This window comes from Carassius carassius, chromosome 2 (genome assembly GCF_963082965.1).
Source record: "Carassius carassius chromosome 2, fCarCar2.1, whole genome shotgun sequence".
Taxonomy (NCBI): domain Eukaryota; kingdom Metazoa; phylum Chordata; class Actinopteri; order Cypriniformes; family Cyprinidae; genus Carassius; species Carassius carassius.
This window is the reverse complement of record NC_081756.1, coordinates 49,649,787-49,675,047: the sequence shown is the minus strand read 5'-3', so window position 1 is coordinate 49,675,047 and position 25,261 is coordinate 49,649,787. Positions and strand designations below refer to the sequence as shown.

The 25,261-nt window shown below is 35.3% G+C and overlaps 2 protein-coding genes across 2 annotated transcripts in view; one reads left to right on the top strand and one right to left on the bottom strand.

Annotated features, from left to right (window-relative positions):
• The window catches only part of LOC132111928 (histone H2A-like), a 153,929-nt gene that overhangs the window by 98,317 nt on the left and 30,351 nt on the right, over positions 1-25,261 (top strand). The gene's annotated exons all lie outside the window — the stretch shown is intronic.
• On the bottom strand, positions 3,426-22,255 carry LOC132099258 (histone H1-like). Its single transcript, XM_059505697.1, has 3 exons — positions 22,045-22,255; positions 20,927-21,255; positions 3,426-3,554 (listed from the first exon to the last, which is right to left on the bottom strand). The coding sequence occupies exons 1-3, from the start codon at positions 22,253-22,255 to the stop codon at positions 3,426-3,428; spliced, it is 669 nt and encodes a 222-aa protein (XP_059361680.1).

The following is a 25,261-nucleotide window of genomic DNA, read 5'->3' as shown; positions in this document are numbered from 1 at the left end:
TGCAAAGTGATGGAGAGAATGATAATTAGCCAATTAAATTATCCAATAAAAAAAAAAAAATCTAATATGTTTGTATCCAAGTGGCTTTAGAAAAAGGCGTAATACAATGGATTCTATAATATGTCTAATCTGACATTTGAAAGGCAATAGTGAATAAGGAGGTGTTGGTGTGTTCTTTGGAAAGAAGGACTTTTAGTTAAATCAGACAAGAGGGGAATACAAGGAAAAATGTACAACTAGATTATGGATTAAAATGATTATACAAGTAAGGATCAGAACAAGTTATTCTAGGATTTACTCAATAGATAATGTGACACCACAAGGATGTGTAGCCCAGTTTTATTTCAATTTAATGATAAATCACATATTTTCAGTGACTGGACAAGGATTTGGTAAATCTTTGTATGTGGATATTGGTGTCTTGTGGAAAAGGGAAAGAAATGTAGTATATGTGGAAATTAGTACGCAGAAAGCAGTTAATGAAGAGGAAAAATGCGTAAATAAGTGGAGTTTTAGACAACTAAAGTGATACGTTTCTCAAAAAAGAAGAAATCATCAAATATTAAACTAAAGATTTATGGTCAAGTGTTAGAGCAGGTTACAGAAATCAAGTTTCTTGGAGTATGGATGGACTAAAAACTAATATTTGCATCACATATTAATCAATTAATAGATACACGTTAAAAGGGAATATATATTTTAAACCGTTTGGCAGGAGTAGATTGGGAGGCATTGAACAGAGTATATTGTGCAATGATTAGATCTATAATTTTATTATGGCAGCATAGTATATAGTTTGGCATCATGTTTAAACAAAGTAAGTGTTATTCATCTCAAGCACTAAGAACAGGAAGTGGGGCATTTAAAACATTGCCAGTCTCAGGGTTGCAGGTGGAAGTAGCCTTTAGACTTCCAGAGACTCAAGTTACAGATGAAATACTGGTGTTCTGTAAGGTGGCATGTAGAAACCCATCCAGTCAGAGATGTTTTACAAAAATGTTGGGAACATGAGCATGTAAATTATTGTAGTTTTGGTTGGAGTGCCAATGCAGTTGCTAAGGAGGTAATACAATACCAATAATAACCCCATGGCTGTTCCCAATGCCAATGGTAGATCTCCAGTTGCATTTTAAAATAAATGAAAAGGAAATGTGTACGCCTAAAGAAGTAGTAGTGGATCAATATTTGAAACAAATCTATTTTAACAGTGTTCAAATATATACGGGTGGATAAATTGCAGATTCAGCAGTAGCCATTTTAAATTCACTGTTAAGAGGTTATCTAAAGATATATCTGTATTCACAACAGAAATGATGGCGATTCTAATGGCTTTACAGTTGGTGAAATAAATTAATCCTATACGTGTAGTTTGTTCAGATTCATATTCAGCATTTAACAGCTTAAATAATGGGAAATCAGCATCAAGAGAGGATTTACTTTATGAAACTTTACAGGATGTATATAGTATAAATATATAATGAATAAATCAAAGAGTTTTTATGGATACCAGTCTGTAGGAGTAGGAGGAAATGAGGAGGTAGAAAAACTGGTCGAGTCAGCTTTGAGAAAAAACGAGATTGACAGAAATGTCTTTAAGTAAAACAGAAGTGAAAGGTATCATTAAAACAGCAGTGGAAGTTTGTGGCAAGATGAATGGAAAAAGAGAGTCCAAAGGGAGACATTCAACATATAGCATTCAACATAAAGTGGGGATTGTCCGAAATGTATATAGGACACTCTAACCTTAATTATTAATTGCATATAATAGGAATTAGTGAGTCAGATAGCTGCGAGTACTGTGGAATAACTGAATCAGTTTCATATTGTGAGGCATAGACAAAGAAAGCAACTTCAAATCCATGACATTTCAGTTATAAATATATTTCAGAATGCACAGAAAAAGTAAACGGTTTATGGTTTTCTTCTGAAATATTTGAGGAATACAGATTTGTTTAGAATTTAGTTTTGTTTTCATGCATTATAGGCTCAGATCAAACCCCGTCCAGCTGAGATGACTGCTGCAGTGTTTTTCTGAACTTGTGTAAAGTTTTCAATCTAACAATAATCAGAAGAATCATGACTGAAGTATTTTTTTTTTAATTTTTTAATTTTTATTTAGACGATTGTGTTAGAAAGAGTCTACTTTAAATTGCTAAATTGCAGACTTTATTTGTACTTGGTGAGATTTTGTCTTCAGGAGATATTTGGGCCAAACAGGTCTTGTCGTCCAAGCCATGGCTACAAACAAGATCAGATGAAAATGTTGCTCCGGTGCAAGTCTGAGAACTGTTGGAGCAGCAGAAACACTTCTACAGATCCTTGATCCAACAACAAGAAAGACGTTTTTAAAAATTGTGTTCAAATCATAATTGATTCTTCAAACAGGAGGATTGATGACCTGTCAAAGCAAGTCTATGATTTTAAGGTGAGTCTAGAAATGAATAAAAAAATAACCAAATTACTTTGAAAATAAATGACTTTTTAAATTAGGGATGATCTTGCTGTATAATCAGATAGAGTAGGTGTAAAACATTTATTTGTTGAGCTCTCAGTTTGTCCTGGAGGAAGAAACATTATTGTTGGGGTTATTTACTGAGCACCTGCTCCAGCAATCAAGATGTTAATGAGACTTGATTTGATCAATGAAGCAATAAACAGAAATACTGTTATATTATGTATGTTACATTATGTATGCTATATTATGTTACAGTTATATATATTTCATAATATTCTTTATTCTAGGTATTATTTTCTTCTTATTCACAAACCTGAAAGAGTTAAAGAAAACTCTGCAATTATGATTGGCAACATTTTAAATTCATGTTCACTTGTATTTAACTCGTCAGTTTTCCAAAGTTCAATCTTGATAAGAGTTATGGGTATTAAATTACGGAATGGTTTATCCCATCTAGGAAAAAAAAAAAAAAAAAACTTTAACATGTTATAAAAGCTGTATAAACGATCATTTTTATGCTGCCTTGTAATAGTGTATTTGGTCTATGTTTGTGTGTGTGTGTTTGTGTGTGTGTTTCTCATAATTTAGCTCCCATTATAACAATTATCTCTACACATAAAACATCACAAGAGATATTTATGAATTTAAAGATGACAATCTATAATAAAAATATTAATATTTATTTACACTTGGCTGTATTGTATACACAAGCATAAGGATGTTACTTAGGAACTAATGTCATTACACAACAGTTAATCACGAGCAGGAACACATTGTTTGTGTTTTTTGGTAGCAATGGTACACTAAAACGGTTCAAACAAATACATTTAGACAGAATTATTTTTAGATATTCAGTGTTATTTTATCTGTTTAATATTGAGTCCTCCAGTGGAAACGGTCTCATTGGGAGTGATGTGGGTGGCTCTTAAAAGAGCCTTTGGGGTGTGACGCGGCTGATGCAGCGGCGGGTTTAAGCGCGCTCTCCGCGGATGCGGCGGGCCAGCTGGATGTCTTTGGGCATGATGGTGACTCTCTTAGCGTGGATGGCGCACAGATTGGTGTCCTCGAACAGACCGACCAGATAAGCCTCGCTGGACTCCTGCAGGGCAATATACAATATAGTTGTTTCATAACCTACCCTTACTTTCACAAAGTAAACCCCTTTCTTTAGAGTGAGGGGCTCTGTTGGGGAATAAAATAGCAGGTTTTTACTTCTTGGGAGCTGTCTTTTTAGGCTTGACAGCTTTAGGCTTTGCTGTTTTGGGTTTATTATTATTGTTATTCTTCTGACATTTGATTATTCTAATTTAACTCTTTACTTTATTTTACTCGTTCATTAGGAATCTATGTCGCTCAGGGTGCCCCACGACGGCCATTCTTTTACGTGTGCCCCACGATCACAAACTCGCCAGTCTCAACAGTAGTCAGAGGTTATGACTAATACTATTTAATAGGTTACCCATACTTACCCTATTTTAAACAGTATTTCCGTTTAGTCCCCCTCAGCAGTAGTAATTATTCTACTGCTTATGTCATGATGATTTATGACTTTGACCTTTGACCTTTTGACAGGTTGAACTTCCGGTGACCTTATGATGGATGGGTTGAACTTCCGGAATGAGTTCAGGGGTTAACCTATGACCGTTTCCCACGCATCGATCATGTGGTTTTGACAGAAAGTTTTACCCTATTGACCTAGTTAGTACTAAATTATAGTATTTGACGGCTAGTTTAAACGGTAAAGGAAACACTCCCCACGCATCGATCATGTGGTTTTGACAGAAAGTTTTACCCTATTGACCTAGTTAGTACTAAATTATAGTATTTGACGGCTAGTTTAAACGGTAAAGGAAACACTCCCCACGCATCGATCAAGTGGTTTTGACAGAAAGTTTTACCCTATTGACCTAGTTAGTTCTAAATTATGGTTTTAGGAAACCCTCCCGATGCATCGATCATGTGGTTTTGACAGAAGCTGTTTGAACTTTGTGTCAGTTAGCTTGTTTGAACTTTATCCCAGTTATACGGTTATGTGTGTGTGTGTGTGTGTGTGTGTGATTATATGGCTTCTCCCCCCTCCCATCACATTCCTGAGCAGTGTATAAATGGGATCGGTGTGTTCTACGTTTATATATAAAACATTATATAATTTATATAATATAATAATTATGCTAAAGTTGGAAACATTTTAGTTATTTCATATATGTGACATTCAGTTATTTCACATTTATATATAAAACATTCTATAATTTATATAATATTTATATAATTTATATAATATAATAATTATCATGCTAAAGTTGAAAACATTTTAGTTATTTCACATTTATATATATATATATATATATATATATATATATATATATATATATATATATATAAAACATTATATAATTTATATATAAAACATTATATAAATTACTAAAACAATTAAAGGTTTAAAACACATTTTAGTTATTTCATATATGAGGCATTCAGTTATTTCACATTTATATATATAACATTCTATAATTTATATAATATAATTAATTAAAGGTTTAAAAAACATTTTAGTTATTTCATATATGTGACATTCAGTTATCTCACATTTATATATAAAACATTCTATAATTTATATATTAGAATTATCATGCTAAAGTTGAAAAAGAAAAACATTTAAGTTATTTCACATTTATATATAAAACATTCTATAATTTATATAATTAATAATTATCATGCTAAAGTTGAAAACATTTTAGTTATTTCATATATGTGACATTGTTATTTCACATATATATATATAAAACATTATATAATTTATATGATATAATTAATTATGCTAAGGTTGAAAAACATTTCAGTTATTTCACATTTATATATAAAACAGCCTATAATTTATATAATATAATAATTATCATGCTAAAGTTGAAAACATTTTAGTTATTTCACATTTATATATAAAACAGCCTATAATTTATATAATATTTATATAATTTATATAATATAATTATCATGCTAAAGTTGAAAAACATGCCGTTCTTTATATTCTATCTTTTATATAATATACATAATCTGAAAGCAATTTAAATAAGGTTGAAAAACATTGTGTTCTTTTAAAAAGGTTATACATGAAACGTTTATAAAAAATATACTGAAACCGACTGTTTCAGATAAAACAAGATCCATTTTTAGGGGGCAGAAGAAGCTGTTTTCATATCAGCTTTGATCCTGACCCTCTGTGTCCCACTGTCTACGTCTGCACGCTACAGTGCACACTCGTCCGAATTTACTACAAAATCACAATATCTTCAAAGCCATTGCTAATTAAAACTAACGTATCTCACGCAGGAGTACCGTGTTTTGACAGTTTTCTGACGGTTCACCTATGAATTACGGTTGGTGCACGGCTAGCATCTCTTGTACCCCTCTCTCTCTCCCTCTCATACATTCATTCGTCTCCAAGTCTTATTTTCTTCTTTTAATGAATATAAACACATTATACATTCGCAAACAATATAAAACAAAACATTTACATTAGTTTTAGTCATCACTAAAAATATACATTTTACCAGGATCGGGGAAAAAATATATAATTAAACAGAACAAAGAATATGGTCTATTGAGGAACCCGGATGTGTCGTTGACACAATTCAGTTAAATTCATTTCACATTAATCGTTGCAAAACATTTTCTATATTATATTTAAAACCTTTTATATCCATCTTTATATCATATCTTTTTCAAAAAGCTGTTTAATTATTTATTTTAACCGTACACCTACAGTAGCACCACACACTAAAATGCTGCATGCAAGTGCATTTTTTTAATTAAATTTCGTTTTTAAGCGATCTGAATTATGACTACCCTATACATTTAATCATAAACCACACGTACCCTGTTATATCACTATAATATCCATTCCACTATATATATGTATTCTGATAAACCAAATAAACAAGCGGACATACGCATGAACATATCAAGTTAAAAAGAGACTTATCTCTATTTTAAAAAATATGAAAAAAAAAAAAAAAAAATTATATATGACAACGTGTTACTAAACCAGAACACACGTTTTAAACAAGTATTCATCATGTTTATAAAACACATCGCAGTAACAGACATGTTACTAAACCAAACCAAATCATTTATCATACATTTTTAATCATGTATTCAACATATACTTATAACACCAATGTCTGGGGGAGGCCAAAATACCTCCAGTCACCCCAAAACCCACTCAGACTCCAGGGGTTAAAGAATATGGAAATAAATAATTATATAATGACATCATCATCCTAAAGCAATTCATTAAACAAAAAAAAGTATAACTTAAAAAAAAGATCACTTATTTTAAATGTGATAGCATAGTATATAAAATAAACATTTCTGATGATACATATAAAAAATATCCCTTACATTTTTTTAGACCGGGGAGAGATGTCCAAACATGAATGAAATATCCCAAAATAAAATAATACGACTTAAAAAAATAAAGTAAAATGTTTAAATCATAAACAGAATCTCACAGGTCCAAGTTGGGGTATTCTCCTGTATGTGAGACCTGAGGGGGTGCTTCACAAACCCCGCGCGCGGCGAGGGTGGAGTTCCAGACCGCATGATCTAAGCCAGAGGGGTACATTATTTCAAAGTTAACATTAATGTAATGTTTGAATAATCAGTACCCTCACTACATCTGATGTAATTCATTACATCTGTTTAAATGTTTCTTAATTCAACAAAATGATGATATATATTACCTAAAATATTTAGATTTTTATATAATATTATATAATAATTATTTATATCATATCATATATATAATTATATTATATTAGATGCGTTATGCATTAATCACTTTAGATTCTTTAAAGTTCTTATTTTTTGCATGATCTTCAAAGTTTTTAATACCATCTTTCTGTCTCCCTCTCCCTCTCTCACACGGACACACACACACACACACACACACACACACACACACACACACACACAGACAATGAAACATGATGCCAAAGTCTTTCTGTATGTTTTAAAAATAAAGCTAAAATATTGATTTTGCTTTAAATGTATGCTACATTTGTTTGTCGCAGCATAGACTGTGAAGTTTAGATGAAGTTGATTGATCTTTTAGAAGAATTCTTTCAGAGAAAGACCCTCGATCGTATTCACCCATTAAAGATGGTTCAGGAGAGATGGGTTTCTGGACCCATGCATCCTAGAGATGTAATTTATGTGCGTTGCTACGGTCGTAAACCTTTCACATATCTACGGTACTTTCAGACACAGAGCAGGAAAGACATTTGCAGGGCCTCTGTTTAACCGTTCCAAAATACCTCCATTTAAAAGCAAAATTAAAATATAAAAATGACCGCCTGTACAGCTGTAGTTCTATTTTATATTAAAAGTATCCTTACTATCCATATTATATTCTTTATTTAAAACGATATATTTAACCGGCAGTATCCCCCCAAAGTGTTTTCCATCAGTTGTTTGGCCTTCGGGCTTTTTACGTAGTGCTTTTCAGTTACTGTAAGATCGCTTTACACTAGTGTAATGAAAGTTAACTTTTCTTAAAGTTTATAGTTGTATTTTACTGTATCCGCATCCTCCTATCCTGTAGATTGTATGCGTACTGTAAAATAACAAATATACATTTTGCTTAAAGTCAGTAAAATAATTACACCTACAATTTGAAACGTGTTTAAACACATTGTGTGTCACTAAAGCAAGGCACGCCGTCTATCGTCTTATTTTTTTTAAATAACCTGATGACCAGCATTGTTTCTTCATATAATTTACGCCCCCGAGTGCTTTTCTCACACGAGTAGAAAACTCTTTCTCTTTGGATGTGTTTGGCAGAAACATAATTTCTACATCAGAAAATTTTTTAAATGTACGACTGAACTTTTCTCATTCGACAGAAATACTATTTTCAAATTATTTACCCGGCCTATGACACTCGGTGTAAATGTTCTTACCTAGAACAGAAAACATCCGCTTTGATTATTTTGTAGGCATCGTGTAATGTTAAATGGTTTACTAAAAAAATTAAAGCACCGGCAGCTGTGATTTTCAAAATGAAAGACATGTACGAGCTAAGGATGTGTCAACTATTATCGTCATTTCCTTTTGACCCGGATAATACGGTAATTAATTTTCTATGCGAGTGACACAATATACAGTTCTCATACTATTGGTGTAAATAGCCGTGCTAAAACATTTATGACTATTTTTGCAGGCCAGCAGATCATGTCAAGGGTGTTTCACATCTAAGAATCACAATGTTTTGTAAATGACATTTTTCTTACACCTCGAGATTTAACCGTATCAAAATTTTGGGCGACCGTTCGCAATTTCATCATTTCGTCATCGTAATAGGAATAAATGAAAATTAAGAAATTAAGTTACAGTTTTTCTCTTCGAGATATTTCTTTTAGCGCAACTTCGTGTCTGTCCAAAAAGTGTGATCGCATGAAGCATCGACGCAAAAATGAAGTCTAGCTGTTTTACACTTAAAACTATTACAACATCAAACGTTACACTCGTTTAAGTTTCCACACTCTTGTTGAGATACATTTTTTTATCCATAACCTTTCATGTATTCGAGCGGCCAAATCACTAAGAAAGACAGTATAGCAAGAAAACTAACGTTTACAACGAATATAGAATTTTTTTTTTTTTTTTGATTTGTAAATGATATTTTTATTACTCCGTTAGATTTAGTCATCGTGTTCGGATAGCCGATGACACAATTCACATTCTGTTTTAAGACTCCTGTAAGTTCATGCTAACTCTCGCGTGGGAAAGAGAGCGGGGTGAGCGCATTCTATTCATTTAAGAACACTTATTAAACATTTGCCCAAACTTTTTTATTATTTTGACAAAACACAACACGATGACATTAAAGATTGTTATCAGTTCCTACGGCCATCTTCTTTGATTCAAATAAAGCAACATCTCTGGTGTACGTGTGTATGTGCTAAACATCTTTGCTTTTCCACTTCTGACAGATTTGTTAGATGGGCTACCGTTGTAATACAAACACATTTGAGAACTACGATGTTCTCACTTTTGTAACGGTTATAGAAAAATGCCATACACACTTTTGCATTTCATAATTCAGTGATTTTAGCTGTAATGAGCACATGAGACAAAAATTGTCAATGTGTGACTCGTAAACATGAATAATTTTATTAATGTACAAGCACAGTAAACTATTTCTACAAAAAATATCATCGCACTACAGTTTTTTGTTTTTTTTTTGCGTATGATACATCGTTCAACAATACTTTTGCACACTCATTCGACTGTATTTATTAAAACCGTTCTCACGTTCCTGCTGTTCATAATGTATATATAATCCTTCATTGCATTCATATTTATATTCTGGATATACTCCGATCGATATTGTACGTATATAGCAACTACACTGTACTTTCTGTATGTCATAGCTTTACTTACTCTGCACTTTTATGAATATAAAACACTATATTCTCGCGCTTCTGGTTCGATGCTAACTGCATTTCATTAGCTCTGTACTTGTACTCTGCATAATGACAATAAAGTCGAATCTAATCTAAACAAGTACAATCGTACGCTTCCAGGACTTTGCTCATTCTTTCTGTTTAAATTTGTTTAAACGGACTTTCACATTCTTATTTTCACCAACTAAGTGTAATTTCCTAGGCCTCGCGGATTGTTTTTCTAGTTTTGCCGTCAACCCCTTTGTTCATACGCCGCGATATCTCTGTGAATCTGCTTGATTTCATAAAATATTTTATCTCTTACGTTATATCATTATACTATCCTAGTTTATATCAGATACAAGTTTGTTTCTTCATATTTCTCGCGAGTCAAACCGTAACCAAGCCCCCCTTCACCCTCCTCCGCTTTTGTGTGCAACACCCCCATTTCAACAATCAACCAAGCAACATTTGATACGTAGAAACAAGACCGCTCATTTTTATTTTTTGTTCGAATGTACAGAAGATCCGCCACTACTTCCTCGTGACTACGGCTAGTCTTTATCCCCTGTGAGCGGCTGGCCTCATAAACTCTGCCGTTATCGCAGGTTTTCTTATGATCCGCGAACATCTTGTCAATCAAACTTCAACATCTTGTCAATCAAAACATTATCTACGTGGACTGACAGAATCGGCTTCAGCAATCAAAACGATCAAAAAATTGCACAAGGCCCGGATCGTCGTGGATTTTAAAAACACTCGGTTTACGTCTTGGAATAAATTCTGAAAAGGATGTCTGCCACTACCAGCGCTGGTGCGGATGAGCGAGTGGAGTGCGGCTGTGCCGAAGGAAAGATGTGTCCTGTAAAAGCCAACATAGACTCTATGTTTAAACAATGTTACAGAGAGCAAATGATCGATCTGATGCGTAAAATCATAGACGATGCGTCTGATCCGAATCATGATTGTACGACGGATTCCAAGCGCGTAACAAATCTCAAGAAAGAAATGGACGTTGTAAGAAGCCTGAAAAATAATCCATGGCCCGATTTGTCGAGCTTGTATACGACCAGCAAGGCGCCGATTTGTGTAACGACCAGAAAGATTCTGTATGTGACGGCCGAATGTAGTGACGAGATGTACATTAACGAGACTCTCTGTCTGTGTACGTGCATAACGGATTTGTGTGTGATGTTAGTCGCTAAACATTATGGGTTCGCGATACATGAAATTATTGAAACCGTCGTCAATTTCATAATAGAACAAAACTTGAGGGCCTGCCGAGATTTTCTTTTCTGGCTAGATAACTTGTGATGTCATCACTATTATTTGTAATAACAATTTGATCACTTTCTTCATTACTTCATTGTATGCATGTAAATTCAACACTGTATTGTTGAAATAAAAGTTTGAATCCCTTCACTGTATATTCTTTCACCGAGTTCATTTTTTGGATTTTAATGATTTAGCATACGTTCGAAGAGACTTACAAATGAGTATACAGTCGTGGATACTCTAACGGGGTAGAATGGACGGGAGTAGATGTAAGAGAAATATGAAGAAACAAACTTGTATCTGATATAAACTAGGATAGTATAATGATATAACGTAAGAGATAAAATATTTTATGAAATCAAGCAGATTCACAGAGATATCGCGGCGTATGAACAAAGGGGTTGACGGCAAAACTAGAAAAACAATCCGCGAGGCCTAGGAAATTACACTTAGTTGGTGAAAATAAGAATGTGAAAGTCCGTTTAAACAAATTTAAACAGAAAGAATGAGCAAAGTCCTGGAAGCGTACGATTGTACTTGTTTAGATTAGATTCGACTTTATTGTCATTATGCAGAGTACAAGTACAGAGCTAATGAAATGCAGTTAGCATCGAACCAGAAGCGCGAGAATATAGTGTTTTATATTCATAAAAGTGCAGAGTAAGTAAAGCTATGACATACAGAAAGTACAGTGTAGTTGCTATATACGTACAATATCGATCGGAGTATATCCAGAATATAAATATGAATGCAATGAAGGATTATATATACATTATGAACAGCAGGAACGTGAGAACGGTGGTAATAAATACAGTCGAATAAGTGTGCAAAAGTATTGTTGAACGATGTATCATACGCAAAAAAAAAAAAAAAAACTGTAGTGCGATGATATTTTTTGTAGAAATAGTTTACTGTGCTTGTACATTAACAACTTTAGACAGTTTATGGTGTAAAGGCTTTAACCATGTGATGTTTTCTTAGCGTAATGCGATGAGAAAGTGTGTGGTTTACAGTTCGCTACGGCGCGATGAGATCTAGAGTCCGTTAAACACGGCAAAGTCAAGAAATCTCGCAATTTTAGGGCGAAAGAGTTAGAACAAACATTTGTCTATGCGGTGTTAGGCTATACTAAACTCGCGGTCATTATAAAGTTTTGTATGTTTATTTTCATTTCAACATATTAATGAACGCTGTTACAGATTTTGTCTTAGTAACGCGCAATACAATAGTTTGTTAAAAGATAACGCTATGGGCTGTTTGAGTAACACCGTCGTCGACGATGTTTGAAGTTTTCACCGCTTATAGGCGCCACACTAACTTAAACCTGTAACTCTATCATAATTATTTAAAATAACTATAAACTTCATGCGTGACGCCTATGTAACTGACTAAAACTAATATGTATGCTAAACAAAACATTTGCGGTTGTGAAAAAATGAAGTGAATTAATAGATGTCAGAAACTGCTCGCCTCGTGTTTTCTTAAAGAACAACGGGTTATTTAGACGTGACAGAGCGCAGTTCCAGTCGTAGCGCAGTTTCCGGATCAGACCTTAAACACGATGAATGACTGAAACAGTCAAAATCATCCCGTCTCTCACTTAAATGAACGACTTATCAACAGTGGTTTATTGATTGAAATACCGTACAAAGACAACCAAACAATAATGTATACAGTAGTAGAAAAAAAAAGCTATTTACAGAGTTGCATTAAAACTTTCACAATAGTTTAGAATACTGGATTTCACTATTAGGTATTTGTTATTCTGATACGCGTTTCCTGTATAAAAGAGTAAGTCTATAACCTTTTCAGGTGAATGTAGTGCAATCTTATGGATCTTAAACGTAATCACGTTACAACGAGGTGACATAGTCCCTCTAGCAAATCCGTCAAAAGTGGACAAAGCAGAAAAATCTCAGCACGCGGTAGATGATAATGCTTACGACCGAAGGGGCATAGGCCTACTCTTTAATGTCAAGCTGAAATGTTGAAACGAGTACGACGAGTAAAATGTGAACGTCGTCATCGGCTATATGAACAAGAGCTCTAGATGTAGGGGTGATATTTTTATGCTGTAAAATTCCTATGAACAGGCAGTGTATGTTTGACCGCGGTCAGAGAAAACTCTTCATCAGAAAACTGCAAAACAACGTGTCAACAGATCGGTCGACTATCTCTGGTAAAAATAAATAAATAAATAAAATTATTCATGTTTACGAGTCACACATTGACAATTTTTGTCTCATGTGCTCATTACAGCTAAAATCACTGAATTATGAAATGCAAAAGTGTGTATGGCATTTTTCTATAACCGTTACAAAAGTGAGAACATCGTAGTTCTCAAATGTGTTTGTATTACAACGGTAGCCCATCTAACAAATCTGTCAGAAGTGGAAAAGCAAAGATGTTTAGCACATACACACGTACACCAGAGATGTTGCTTTATTTGAATCAAAGAAGATGGCCGTAGGAACTGATAACAATCTTTAATGTCATCGTGTTGTGTTTTGTCAAAATAATAAAAAAGTTTGGGCAAATGTTTAATAAGTGTTCTTAAATGAATAGAATGCGCTCACCCCGCTCTCTTTCCCACGCGAGAGTTAGCATGAACTTACAGGAGTCTTAAAACAGAATGTGAAATGTGTCATCGGCTATCCGAACACGATGACTAAATCTAACGGAGTAATAAAAATATCATTTACAAATCAAAAAAAGATAAAAAAATTCTATATTCGTTGTAAACGTTAGTTTTCTTGCTATACTGTCTTTCTTAGTGATTTGGCCGCTCGAATACATGAAAGGTTATGGATAAAAAAATGTATCTCAACAAGAGTGTGGAAACTTAAACGAGTGTAACGTTTGATGTTGTAATAGTTTTAAGTGTAAAACAGCTAGACTTCATTTTTGCGTCGATGCTTCATGCGATCACACTTTTTGGACAGACATGAAGTTGCGCTAAAAGAAATATCTCGAAGAGAAAAACTGTAACTTAATTTCTTAATTTTCATTTATTCCTATTACGATGACGAAATGATGAAATTGCGAACGGTCGCCCAAAATTTTGATACGGTTAAATCTCGAGGTGTAAGAAAAATGTCATTTACAAAACATTGTGATTCTTAGATGTGAAACACCCTTGACATGATCTGCTGGCCTGCAAAAATAGTCATAAATGTTTTAGCACGGCTATTTACACCAATAGTATGAGAACTGTATATTGTGTCACTCGCATAGAAAATTAATTACCGTATTATCCGGGTCAAAAGGAAATGACGATAATAGTTGACACATCCTTAGCTCGTACATGTCTTTCATTTTGAAAATCACAGCTGCCGGTGCTTTAATTTTTTTAGTAAACCATTTAACATTACACGATGCCTACAAAATAATCAAAGCGGATGTTTTCTGTTCTAGGTAAGAACATTTACACCGAGTGTCATAGGCCGGGTAAATAATTTGAAAATAGTATTTCTGTCGAATGAGAAAAGTTCAGTCGTACATTTAAAAAATTTTCTGATGTAGAAATTATGTTTCTGCCAAACACATCCAAAGAGAAAGAGTTTTCTACTCGTGTGAGAAAAGCACTCGGGGGCGTAAATTATATGAAGAAACAATGCTGGTCATCAGGTTATTTAAAAAAAATAAGACGATAGACGGCGTGCCTTGCTTTAGTGACACACAATGTGTTTAAACACGTTTCAAATTGTAGGTGTAATTATTTTACTGACTTTAAGCAAAATGTATATTTGTTATTTTACAGTACGCATACAATCTACAGGATAGGAGGATGCGGATACAGTAAAATACAACTATAAACTTTAAGAAAAGTTAACTTTCATTACACTAGTGTAAAGCGATCTTACAGTAACTGAAAAGCACTACGTAAAAAGCCCGAAGGCCAAACAACTGATGGAAAACACTTTGGGGGGATACTGCCGGTTAAATATATCGTTTTAAATAAAGAATATAATATGGATAGTAAGGATACTTTTAATATAAAATAGAACTACAGCTGTACAGGCGGTCATTTTTATATTTTAATTTTGCTTTTAAATGGAGGTATTTTGGAACGGTTAAACAGAGGCCCTGCAAATGTCTTTCCTGCTCTGTGTCTGAAAGTACCGTAGATATGTGAAAGGTTTACGACCGTAGCAACGCACATAAATTACATCTCTAGGATGCGTGGGTCCAGAAACCCATCTCTCCTGAACCATCTTTAATGGGTGAATACGATCGAGGGTCTTTCTCTGAAAGAATTCTTCTAAAAGATCAATCAACTTCATCTAAACTTCACAGTCTATGCTGCGACAAACAAATGTAGCATACATTTAAAGCAAAATCAATATTTTAGCTTTATTTTTAAAACATACAGAAAGACTTTGGCATCATGTTTCATTGTCTGTGTGTGTGTGTGTGTGTGTGTGTGTGTGTGTGTGTGTGTGTGTGTGTGTGTGTGTCCGTGTGAGAGAGGGAGAGGGAGACAGAAAGATGGTATTAAAAACTTTGAAGATCATGCAAAAAATAAGAACTTTAAAGAATCTAAAGTGATTAATGCATAACGCATCTAATATAATATAATTATATATATGATATGATATAAATAATTATTATATAATATTATATAAAAATCTAAATATTTTAGGTAATATATATCATCATTTTGTTGAATTAAGAAACATTTAAACAGATGTAATGAATTACATCAGATGTAGTGAGGGTACTGATTATTCAAACATTACATTAATGTTAACTTTGAAATAATGTACCCCTCTGGCTTAGATCATGCGGTCTGGAACTCCACCCTCGCCGCGCGCGGGGTTTGTGAAGCACCCCCTCAGGTCTCACATACAGGAGAATACCCCAACTTGGACCTGTGAGATTCTGTTTATGATTTAAACATTTTACTTTATTTTTTTAAGTCGTATTATTTTATTTTGGGATATTTCATTCATGTTTGGACATCTCTCCCCGGTCTAAAAAAATGTAAGGGATATTTTTTATATGTATCATCAGAAATGTTTATTTTATATACTATGCTATCACATTTAAAATAAGTGATCTTTTTTTTAAGTTATACTTTTTTTTGTTTAATGAATTGCTTTAGGATGATGATGTCATTATATAATTATTTATTTCCATATTCTTTAACCCCTGGAGTCTGAGTGGGTTTTGGGGTGACTGGAGGTATTTTGGCCTCCCCCAGACATTGGTGTTATAAGTATATGTTGAATACATGATTAAAAATGTATGATAAATGATTTGGTTTGGTTTAGTAACATGTCTGTTACTGCGATGTGTTTTATAAACATGATGAATACTTGTTTAAAACGTGTGTTCTGGTTTAGTAACACGTTGTCATATATAATTTTTTTTTTTTTTTTTTCATATTTTTTAAAATAGAGATAAGTCTCTTTTTAACTTGATATGTTCATGCGTATGTCCGCTTGTTTATTTGGTTTATCAGAATACATATATATAGTGGAATGGATATTATAGTGATATAACAGGGTACGTGTGGTTTATGATTAAATGTATAGGGTAGTCATAATTCAGATCGCTTAAAAACGAAATTTAATTAAAAAAATGCACTTGCATGCAGCATTTTAGTGTGTGGTGCTACTGTAGGTGTACGGTTAAAATAAATAATTAAACAGCTTTTTGAAAAAGATATGATATAAAGATGGATATAAAAGGTTTTAAATATAATATAGAAAATGTTTTGCAACGATTAATGTGAAATGAATTTAACTGAATTGTGTCAACGACACATCCGGGTTCCTCAATAGACCATATTCTTTGTTCTGTTTAATTATATATTTTTTCCCCGATCCTGGTAAAATGTATATTTTTAGTGATGACTAAAACTAATGTAAATGTTTTGTTTTATATTGTTTGCGAATGTATAATGTGTTTATATTCATTAAAAGAAGAAAATAAGACTTGGAGACGAATGAATGTATGAGAGGGAGAGAGAGAGGGGTACAAGAGATGCTAGCCGCGCACCAACCGTAATTCATAGGTGAACCGTCAGAAAACTGTCAAAACACGGTACTCCTGCGTGAGATACGTTAGTTTTAATTAGCAATGGCTTTGAAGATATTGTGATTTTGTAGTAAATTCGGACGAGTGTGCACTGTAGCGTGCAGACGTAGACAGTGGGACACAGAGGGTCAGGATCAAAGCTGATATGAAAACAGCTTCTTCTGCCCCCTAAAAATGGATCTTGTTTTATCTGAAACAGTCGGTTTCAGTATATTTTTTATAAACGTTTCATGTATAACCTTTTTAAAAGAACACAATGTTTTTCAACCTTATTTAAATTGCTTTCAGATTATGTATATTATATAAAAGATAGAATATAAAGAACGGCATGTTTTTTCAACTTTAGCATGATAATTATATTATATAAATTATATAAATATTATATAAATTATAGGCTGTTTTATATATAAATGTGAAATAACTGAAATGTTTTTCAACCTTAGCATGATAATTATATTATATAAATTATAGAATGTTTTATATATAAATGTGAGATAACTGAATGTCTCATATATGAAATAACTAAAATGTTTTTTTTTAAACCTTTAATTAATTATATTATATAAATTTTAAAATGTTTTATATATAAATGTGAAATAACTGAATGTCTCATATATGAAATAACTAAAATGTGTTTTAAACCTTTAATTGTTTTAGTAAATTATATAATGTTTTATATATAAATTATGTAATGTTTTATATATATATACATGTGAAATAACAAATGTTTTCAACTTTAGCATGATAATTACTATATTATATAAATGATATAATGTTTTATATATGAATGTGAAATAACTGAAATGTTTTTCAACCTTAGCATGATAATTAATTATATTATATAAATTATATAAATATTATATAAATTATAGGATGTTTTATATATAAACGTAGAACACACCGATCCCATTTATACACTGCTCAGGAATGTAATGGGAGGGGGGAGAAGCCATAATAACTGGGATAAAGTTCAAACAAGCTAACTGACAGAAAGTTCAAACAGCTTCTGTCAAAACCACATGATCGATGCATCGGGAGGGTTTCCTAAAACCATGATTTAGAACTAACTAGGTCAATATGGTAAAACTTTCTGTCAAAACCACATGATCGATGCGTGGGGAGTGTTTCCTTTACCGTTTAAACTAGCCGTCAAATACTATAATTTAGTACTAACTAGGTCAATAGGGTAAAACTTTCTGTCAAAACCACATGATCGATGCGTGGGGAGTGTTTCCTTTACCGTTTAAACTAGCCGTCAAATACTATAATTTAGTACTAACTAGGTCAATAGGGTAAAACTTTCTGTCAAAACCACATGATCGATGCGTGGGGAGTGTTTCCTTTACCGTTTAAACTAGCCGTCAAATACTATAATTTAGTACTAACTAGGTCAATAGGGTAAAACTTTCTGTCAAAACCACATGATCGATGCGTGGGGAGTGTTTCCTTTACCGTTTAAACTAGCCGTTAAATACTATAATTTAGTACTAACTAGGTCAATAGGGTAAAACTTTCTGTCAAAACCACATGATCGATGCGTGGGGAGTGTTTCCTTTACCGTTTAAACTAGCCGTCAAATACTATAATTTAGTACTAACTAGGTCAATAGGGTAAAACTTTCTGTCAAAACCACATGATCGATGCGTGGGGAGTGTTTCCTTTACCGTTTAAACTAGCCGTCAAAAACTATAATTTAGTACTAACTAGGTCAATAGGGTAAAACTTTCTGTCAAAACCACATGATCGATGCGTGGGAAACGGTCATAGGTTAGCCCATGAACTCATTCCGGAAGTTCAACCCATCCATCATAAGGTCACCGGAAGTTCAACCTGTCAAAAGGTCAAAGGTCAAAGTCATAAATCATCATGACATAAGCAGTAGAATATATACTACTCTCAGCTACCCAGGTACGACTTAGTTAAAGCTCAAAACAATAATCAGCGGTTCTGCTAGCACTATCTGTCTAGCCCCGGCAGTTATATAACTACGTACGACTTAATTAAAGCTCCAACAATAATCAGCGGTTATGCTAGCACTACCTGTCTAGCCCCCGACAGTTATATAACTACGTACGACTTAATTAAAGCTCCAACAATAATCAGCGGTTATGCTAGCACTACCTGTCTAGCCCCCGACAGTTATATAACTACGTACGACTTAATTAAAGCTCCAACAATAATCAGCGGTTATGCTAGCACTACCTTTCTAGCCCCCGACAGTTATATAACTACGTACGACTTAATTAAAGCTCCAACACTAATCTGCGGTTATGCTAGCACTACCTGTCTAGCCCCCGACAGTTATATAACTACGTACGACTTAATTAAAGCTCCAACAATAATCAGCGGTTATGCTAGCACTACCTGTCTAGCCCCCGACAGTTATATAACTACGTACAACTTAATTAAAGCTCCAACAATTATCAGCGGTTATGCTAACACTACCTATCTAGCCCCCGACAGTTATATAACTACGTACGACTTAATTAAAGCTCCAACAATAATCAGCGGTTATGCTAGCACTACCTGTCTAGCCCCCGACAGTTATATAACTACGTACAACTTAATTAAAGCTCCAACAATAATCAGCGGTTATGCTAGCGCTACCTGTCTAGCCCTGGCATTTATATAACTACGTACAACTTAATTAAAGCTCCAACAATAATCAGCGGTTATGCTAGCACTACCTATCTAGCCCCCGACAGTTATATAACTACGTACAACTTAATTAAAGCTCCAACAATAATCAGCGGTTATGCTAGCACTACCTATCTAGCCCCCGACAGTTATATAACTACGTACAACTTAATTAAAGCTCCAACAATAATCAGCGGTTATGCTAGCACTACCTGTCTAGCCCCGGCATTTATATAACTACGTACGACTTAACTAAAGCTGAGACAATAACCAGCGGTTATGACCAGTACTTGTACTAGCCCCCCATAGTTAATGCAACTGAGTACAACTTAACTAAAGTCAAGCGGTTAGCCAGAAATCTAAAACCTCACCTGATGTGCCCTATGCTCCATCTAGTCTGAGTTTTAGTATGCACTTAACCCTTGATGCAGATTTGCGGAAACATAGCCTTCACTTAATCTACTTGAGAAAATAATTTTAGAGTAAATCAGAGTAAATCAAATGTAACAATTTATTATCAGTCAGGTAAGGATTATGCCAATTACATAGCCAATTCATAGATATCAAATCAATACAAGACATCAAATTCTCAAAGATGAATCTAAGAGTAAAAGATGCATACCTGACTTTTAGAAAAATACATAGTATGAAGTGTGTGGACACACCTCAAAGGGAACAGAAGGTAATTTACATGGAGGACCCTGGGAAGGGGCACTCCCTCCCATTACAGTAGGCAAAACATCTCTTAATTCTTAGGAAATTAATTATCTTTTAATCAACTTTTGTAAGACTGAGACCATTGTACCAGTTGCACTGAGACAATTAAAATGAGACCAAACATAACTGTAAATATCACTTGCTTTAATATAGACCATTATATTCTACTATTGACCATTCTGAGTGAGCTATGTGAAGGGAAGGAGTTGGATGAGAAGGAACTGTTGCATATGTGAGAGAGGCGTTTCCTGCATTTTCTCTCAGTGAGATGTGGGAACAGATGTCTGTATGTTAATGCACTGCGTGTCTTTAGTATGTCTCAGAAGATCAAGGTGTCTGAGGTTTCTGTAATTCTTACACGGTCTTGGTCTTTTTTGGGGCTCTTGGCTGCTTTCTTGGGCGCCGCGGGATTCTTCGCCTTCTTGGGGCTCTTTGTGGCCTTCTTAGTTGTGGCGAGTTTCTTGGCCTTCTTGGGTGATATCTTAGCAGCGGGCTTATTTGCCGCTGCACTCTTGGGCTTCTTGGCAGCAGCGGGTTTCTTGGCCGTGGGCTTCTTCGCTTTAGGAGTCGCTTTCTTTGCCGGGTTCTTCTTGGTCTCGTTCTGCTTCTTGCTGATCTTGAAGGATCCAGAGGCGCCGGTTCCTTTGACCTGCAGCAGGATGATGGCGAGCTTGATGTGGGAGTTCACTTTCAAGGGGACTTGGAACTGCGTCCTCTATGGGGAAAACCTCGTCGTGACATGTGTCTGAAGCATACATTGAAAAAACACCAACTTGTTGGCCGGAGACAGCCTCTGACGTCACTACCGGCGTGTCTATAAACAGGCACCAGGAGAGCACATCATCCTCTTCTTCGTCTTCACTGACTGTTCTGTTAGAAGAGTGCATCTGAAAGAACTGGTAAGAACAATTTTTCTCTGTATATCATGGCGACTACTAGCAAGCGATTAGACAATGTGTGCATGCGTGTCAGCTTTATTTGACACCCGATGATACAGATGATCTTTGAGTCATTTGTTTGGGTGAAGAGCAATGTCTTGAGGAGGCAATCTGCGTGCATTGTGTGTTTTTATTTTTAAATCTCCGCTCTCGTTTGTCTGTCTTTCCAAGGAAAAAAAGGAAAAAAGGCAGCCATCTGCTTCCCGCAGTTCAGGACCTGCCACTGGTGAGGCACGGAGGAGAATGAGCTCATGGGAATACATGTGGATCTGGCTCAGTCGTTTAGAGTGGGATTTTCCTTTTCGAGCTCGTAATGGTGGCGGACGAGAGAGAGCCTCGGGAGGATGATGTTATATCTTTAACAATTTCTGATACTGAGGTTAGTGCTCTGCTGGCGTCAGACGTCGCTGACCAACAAGTTGGTGTTTTCTCAATGTATGCTTCAGACACGGGGCATGACGAGGTGTTCCCCAGAGCGCCCCCCTAGAGGACGCAGTGGCTTGTTCCCTACTCAGGGAACCATGGTTTCATTCGTAACCTGAGACATTTTTCTTATCCACGTCGTAGCTGCCGGCAGCGAGAGCTTTCTTCAGAGCAGCGAGAGACACGCCGGTCCTCTCCTTGGATGCGGACACGGCTTTAATGATCAGATCACCGACAGCTGGACCTGCTTTCTTGGCTTTAGCGGCGGACTTCTTCTTGGGCGCTTTGGCCGGTGGGGCGGCTGCAGCTGGAGCAGTTTCTGCCATGTTTCTGTGTGTAGATTTGCAGCATTACAGAAGCTCTATAGTTTAAGTAATGAATAAGCAACATCAACAAGATCAAACTCAAGGCGAACATCTGTACAAAGCCGCTTGTTCATTTAATGCCTCGTTTAAGTGCGTGTTCAGTGTTTGATACAGCTGTTGTTTTTGGGCAGTCTGTGACTCCTGTATTCATTCTTCCTGTATTCATTTCTTTCTTTCTTTCTTTCTTTCTTTCTTTCTTTCTTTCTTTCTTTCTTTCTTTCTTTCTTTCTCAGAAAGGATAATGGATTATTGTTGAAAAAAATTTATCTTGCCAAAAGTCACCAAACTTGAACAATGGAATGCAGTGAAATGTGAAATGTATTTGCATAAACTTGCCTTTCCAGTCTCCTGTCTAAACTGTTTGTGCACACAAAGTGCCCATTGTTGGGAATTGTGGTGATGCAGCGCTTACCTCTCTGTCTGTTGTTCAGATATGTTTACACCGAGAGATTGTGTGATATATTAATTTTACTGGAATGCATGCCTCCACACCACAACAGATAACAAATGTGTCTAGAATTTATATAATGGAAATAATAAAGAATGTTTCATACAGAATTTATTTTCACTAATTAATAAAGTTAAAAGGAAGAACAGTTTAAACAAATCAAACCATGACCAACATTATAAATAATAATTGTAACAAGATTTCACATAATGTATAGTCTCATGTGCTCAATCTAAATGCTGTTATCTTCTTCAGTAAATTTAAATAATAATAATAATAATAATAATAATAATAATAATAATAATAATAATAATAATAATAATAATAATAATAATAAATTGAATCAGTTTTATAAATGTGTAGACACTGTTAATTAGACTTTTGATATAACTAAAGCCTGTCTCACACTACAGGAGTTTTAAAATCATAACTTTTAACATAACCGATTTTGAAATCTGGTTGCAGCACACAAATGAGGAGAATCTTTGCTGAGATTATCTTCCCTAAAATATTAAACATGCACACACTACAAGATTTGAACATTGTGGCACATCACACACTGCAAGATATTATTAAGATTATCATGCCAGAGGGAGCGCCTCACGTGATCTCACGCAACAGATCGTCACTGAATCTTTTTTTTTTTTTTTAGCGTGGTAGCTTTGTGCACTCACCCGGTGCATTCATACTGAGGCGATTTCACTCCAGCGCTTCTCTTTCTCCTTACAGTTGTGATGCATTTTTGCCTCATTATACAGACAGTTGTGCTACTACAAAATGTCAAGAAACAGTTTCCTCTATCTCCACTATCCAACGAAGCCACACATCAGCTGTTTTGCGGTTTTGCGCATTGGCTGTGAAAGTACTGACGTAATCATATAGCCATCATCATCCCGATTTAAATCCTAAATATCAAACATGTTTGATAATAATCGGAGCTGCCCCGATTTGTGTGCGAGCAGATCGGGAGGTGCGAGATTCGATCGGTGAACGCCTCATATTACCAGATAATCCCCGCCGAACATCGGGACAGATTGAGGTGGTCGCAAGATGTTTGCTCCGATTCTCGGAAGGGGGAAATCAGGGCTAAATCGGGCTAAAAATCCTGTAGTGTGAGCCAGGCTTAAAAGGAATAATAGCCAGCCATGTAACAAATACTCTTAAAAATTGATAAGAGAACACATACAAACACTTAATATTTAATGGTATTTGTTGATTAGTTAATTGTATTTGATAGATTTTAATTTTAATAACTCTTTAGCAATGGGGTTTGTAAAAGCTTTTGTTTGGCCTGAGTTGTTGTTGCAGTTATACTGTTCTGGGCCCGGTTCCCCAAAACGTTATTATCGCTAAGTAGTTCTTAACCTATTCCTTAACCTCTCTCTTAACGTTATGGCTTGATTCCCGACACATTCGTACGCTAAGTATATCTTCTGTAAGTCATCCTTTCGTAAGGTTGGTCTGGACCATTCGTAAGCTCTGTCTTAGCAGTCTTTAGAAATCAGCACAGCGCAGTACAAGTCAAACTATGGTATGTTGACAATGTTGTGGCTCAACAATGATTTTATGTTATGGACATTTTAAGACTAATAATAAAATTTGTTCGCAATGGATACAGGCCTATTTATGAAGTTGACTTTATGTGGTATCAGAACTAAAATGGTGGTAATTAAGTTTAAGGGAAGTCGTGGCCTAATGGGTAGAGAGTCGAACTCCCAATCAAAAGGTTGTGAGTTTGAGTCCCGGGCCGGCAGGAATTGTGGGTGGGGGGAGTGCATGTACAGTTCTCTCTCCACCTTCAATACCACGACTTAGGTGCCCTTGAGCAAGGCATCGAACCCCCAACTGCTCCCCGGGCGCCGCAGCATAAATGGCTGCCCACTGCTCCGGGTGTGTGCTCAAAGTGTGTGTGTGTGTGTGTGTGAGTGTTCACTGCTCTGTGTGTGTGCATTTCGGATGGGTTAAATGCAGAGCACAAATTCTGAGTATGGGTCACCATACTTGGCTGAATGTCACTTCACTCACTTCACTTCAATTAGCCTAGGCTATTTCGTAATGTAATTAAAGCAGATTGGCAATCACTTTTGATAATTAAAATCTGGCAAACAATTTGGCTCTAAATGGCTAAGATCTATAAATGGGTAAGCATGGTGGGGTCCAGTAAGTGACCAACTATGGCAGCGATCCAATGTGTCCTTGTATTGAATCCAAGACGGCGCCGGCCGTCGAGTGTCAGCTTTTTTAATTCGGCAATACTTAAGCCCTTTTGACATTTTGCCTGATATAGCTATATAAAAATTTTGCTTTAAGCCCTGAAGTCCAGCTGCTTGCAGCGCTAAGGTTTTTTTGCTACAGGGAGCTTCATCGAGATTGTGGGAGAGGGCTATGGTCTATGCAAGACCTCGGTGTGGAGATGCATCCACACTGTCACCAACGCCCTTCTGCGCCATGATGGGGATTACATCCATCTGCCATTGCTGGCACCCCCAGAGTCTTGGGCCTGGTGGATGGCACACTCA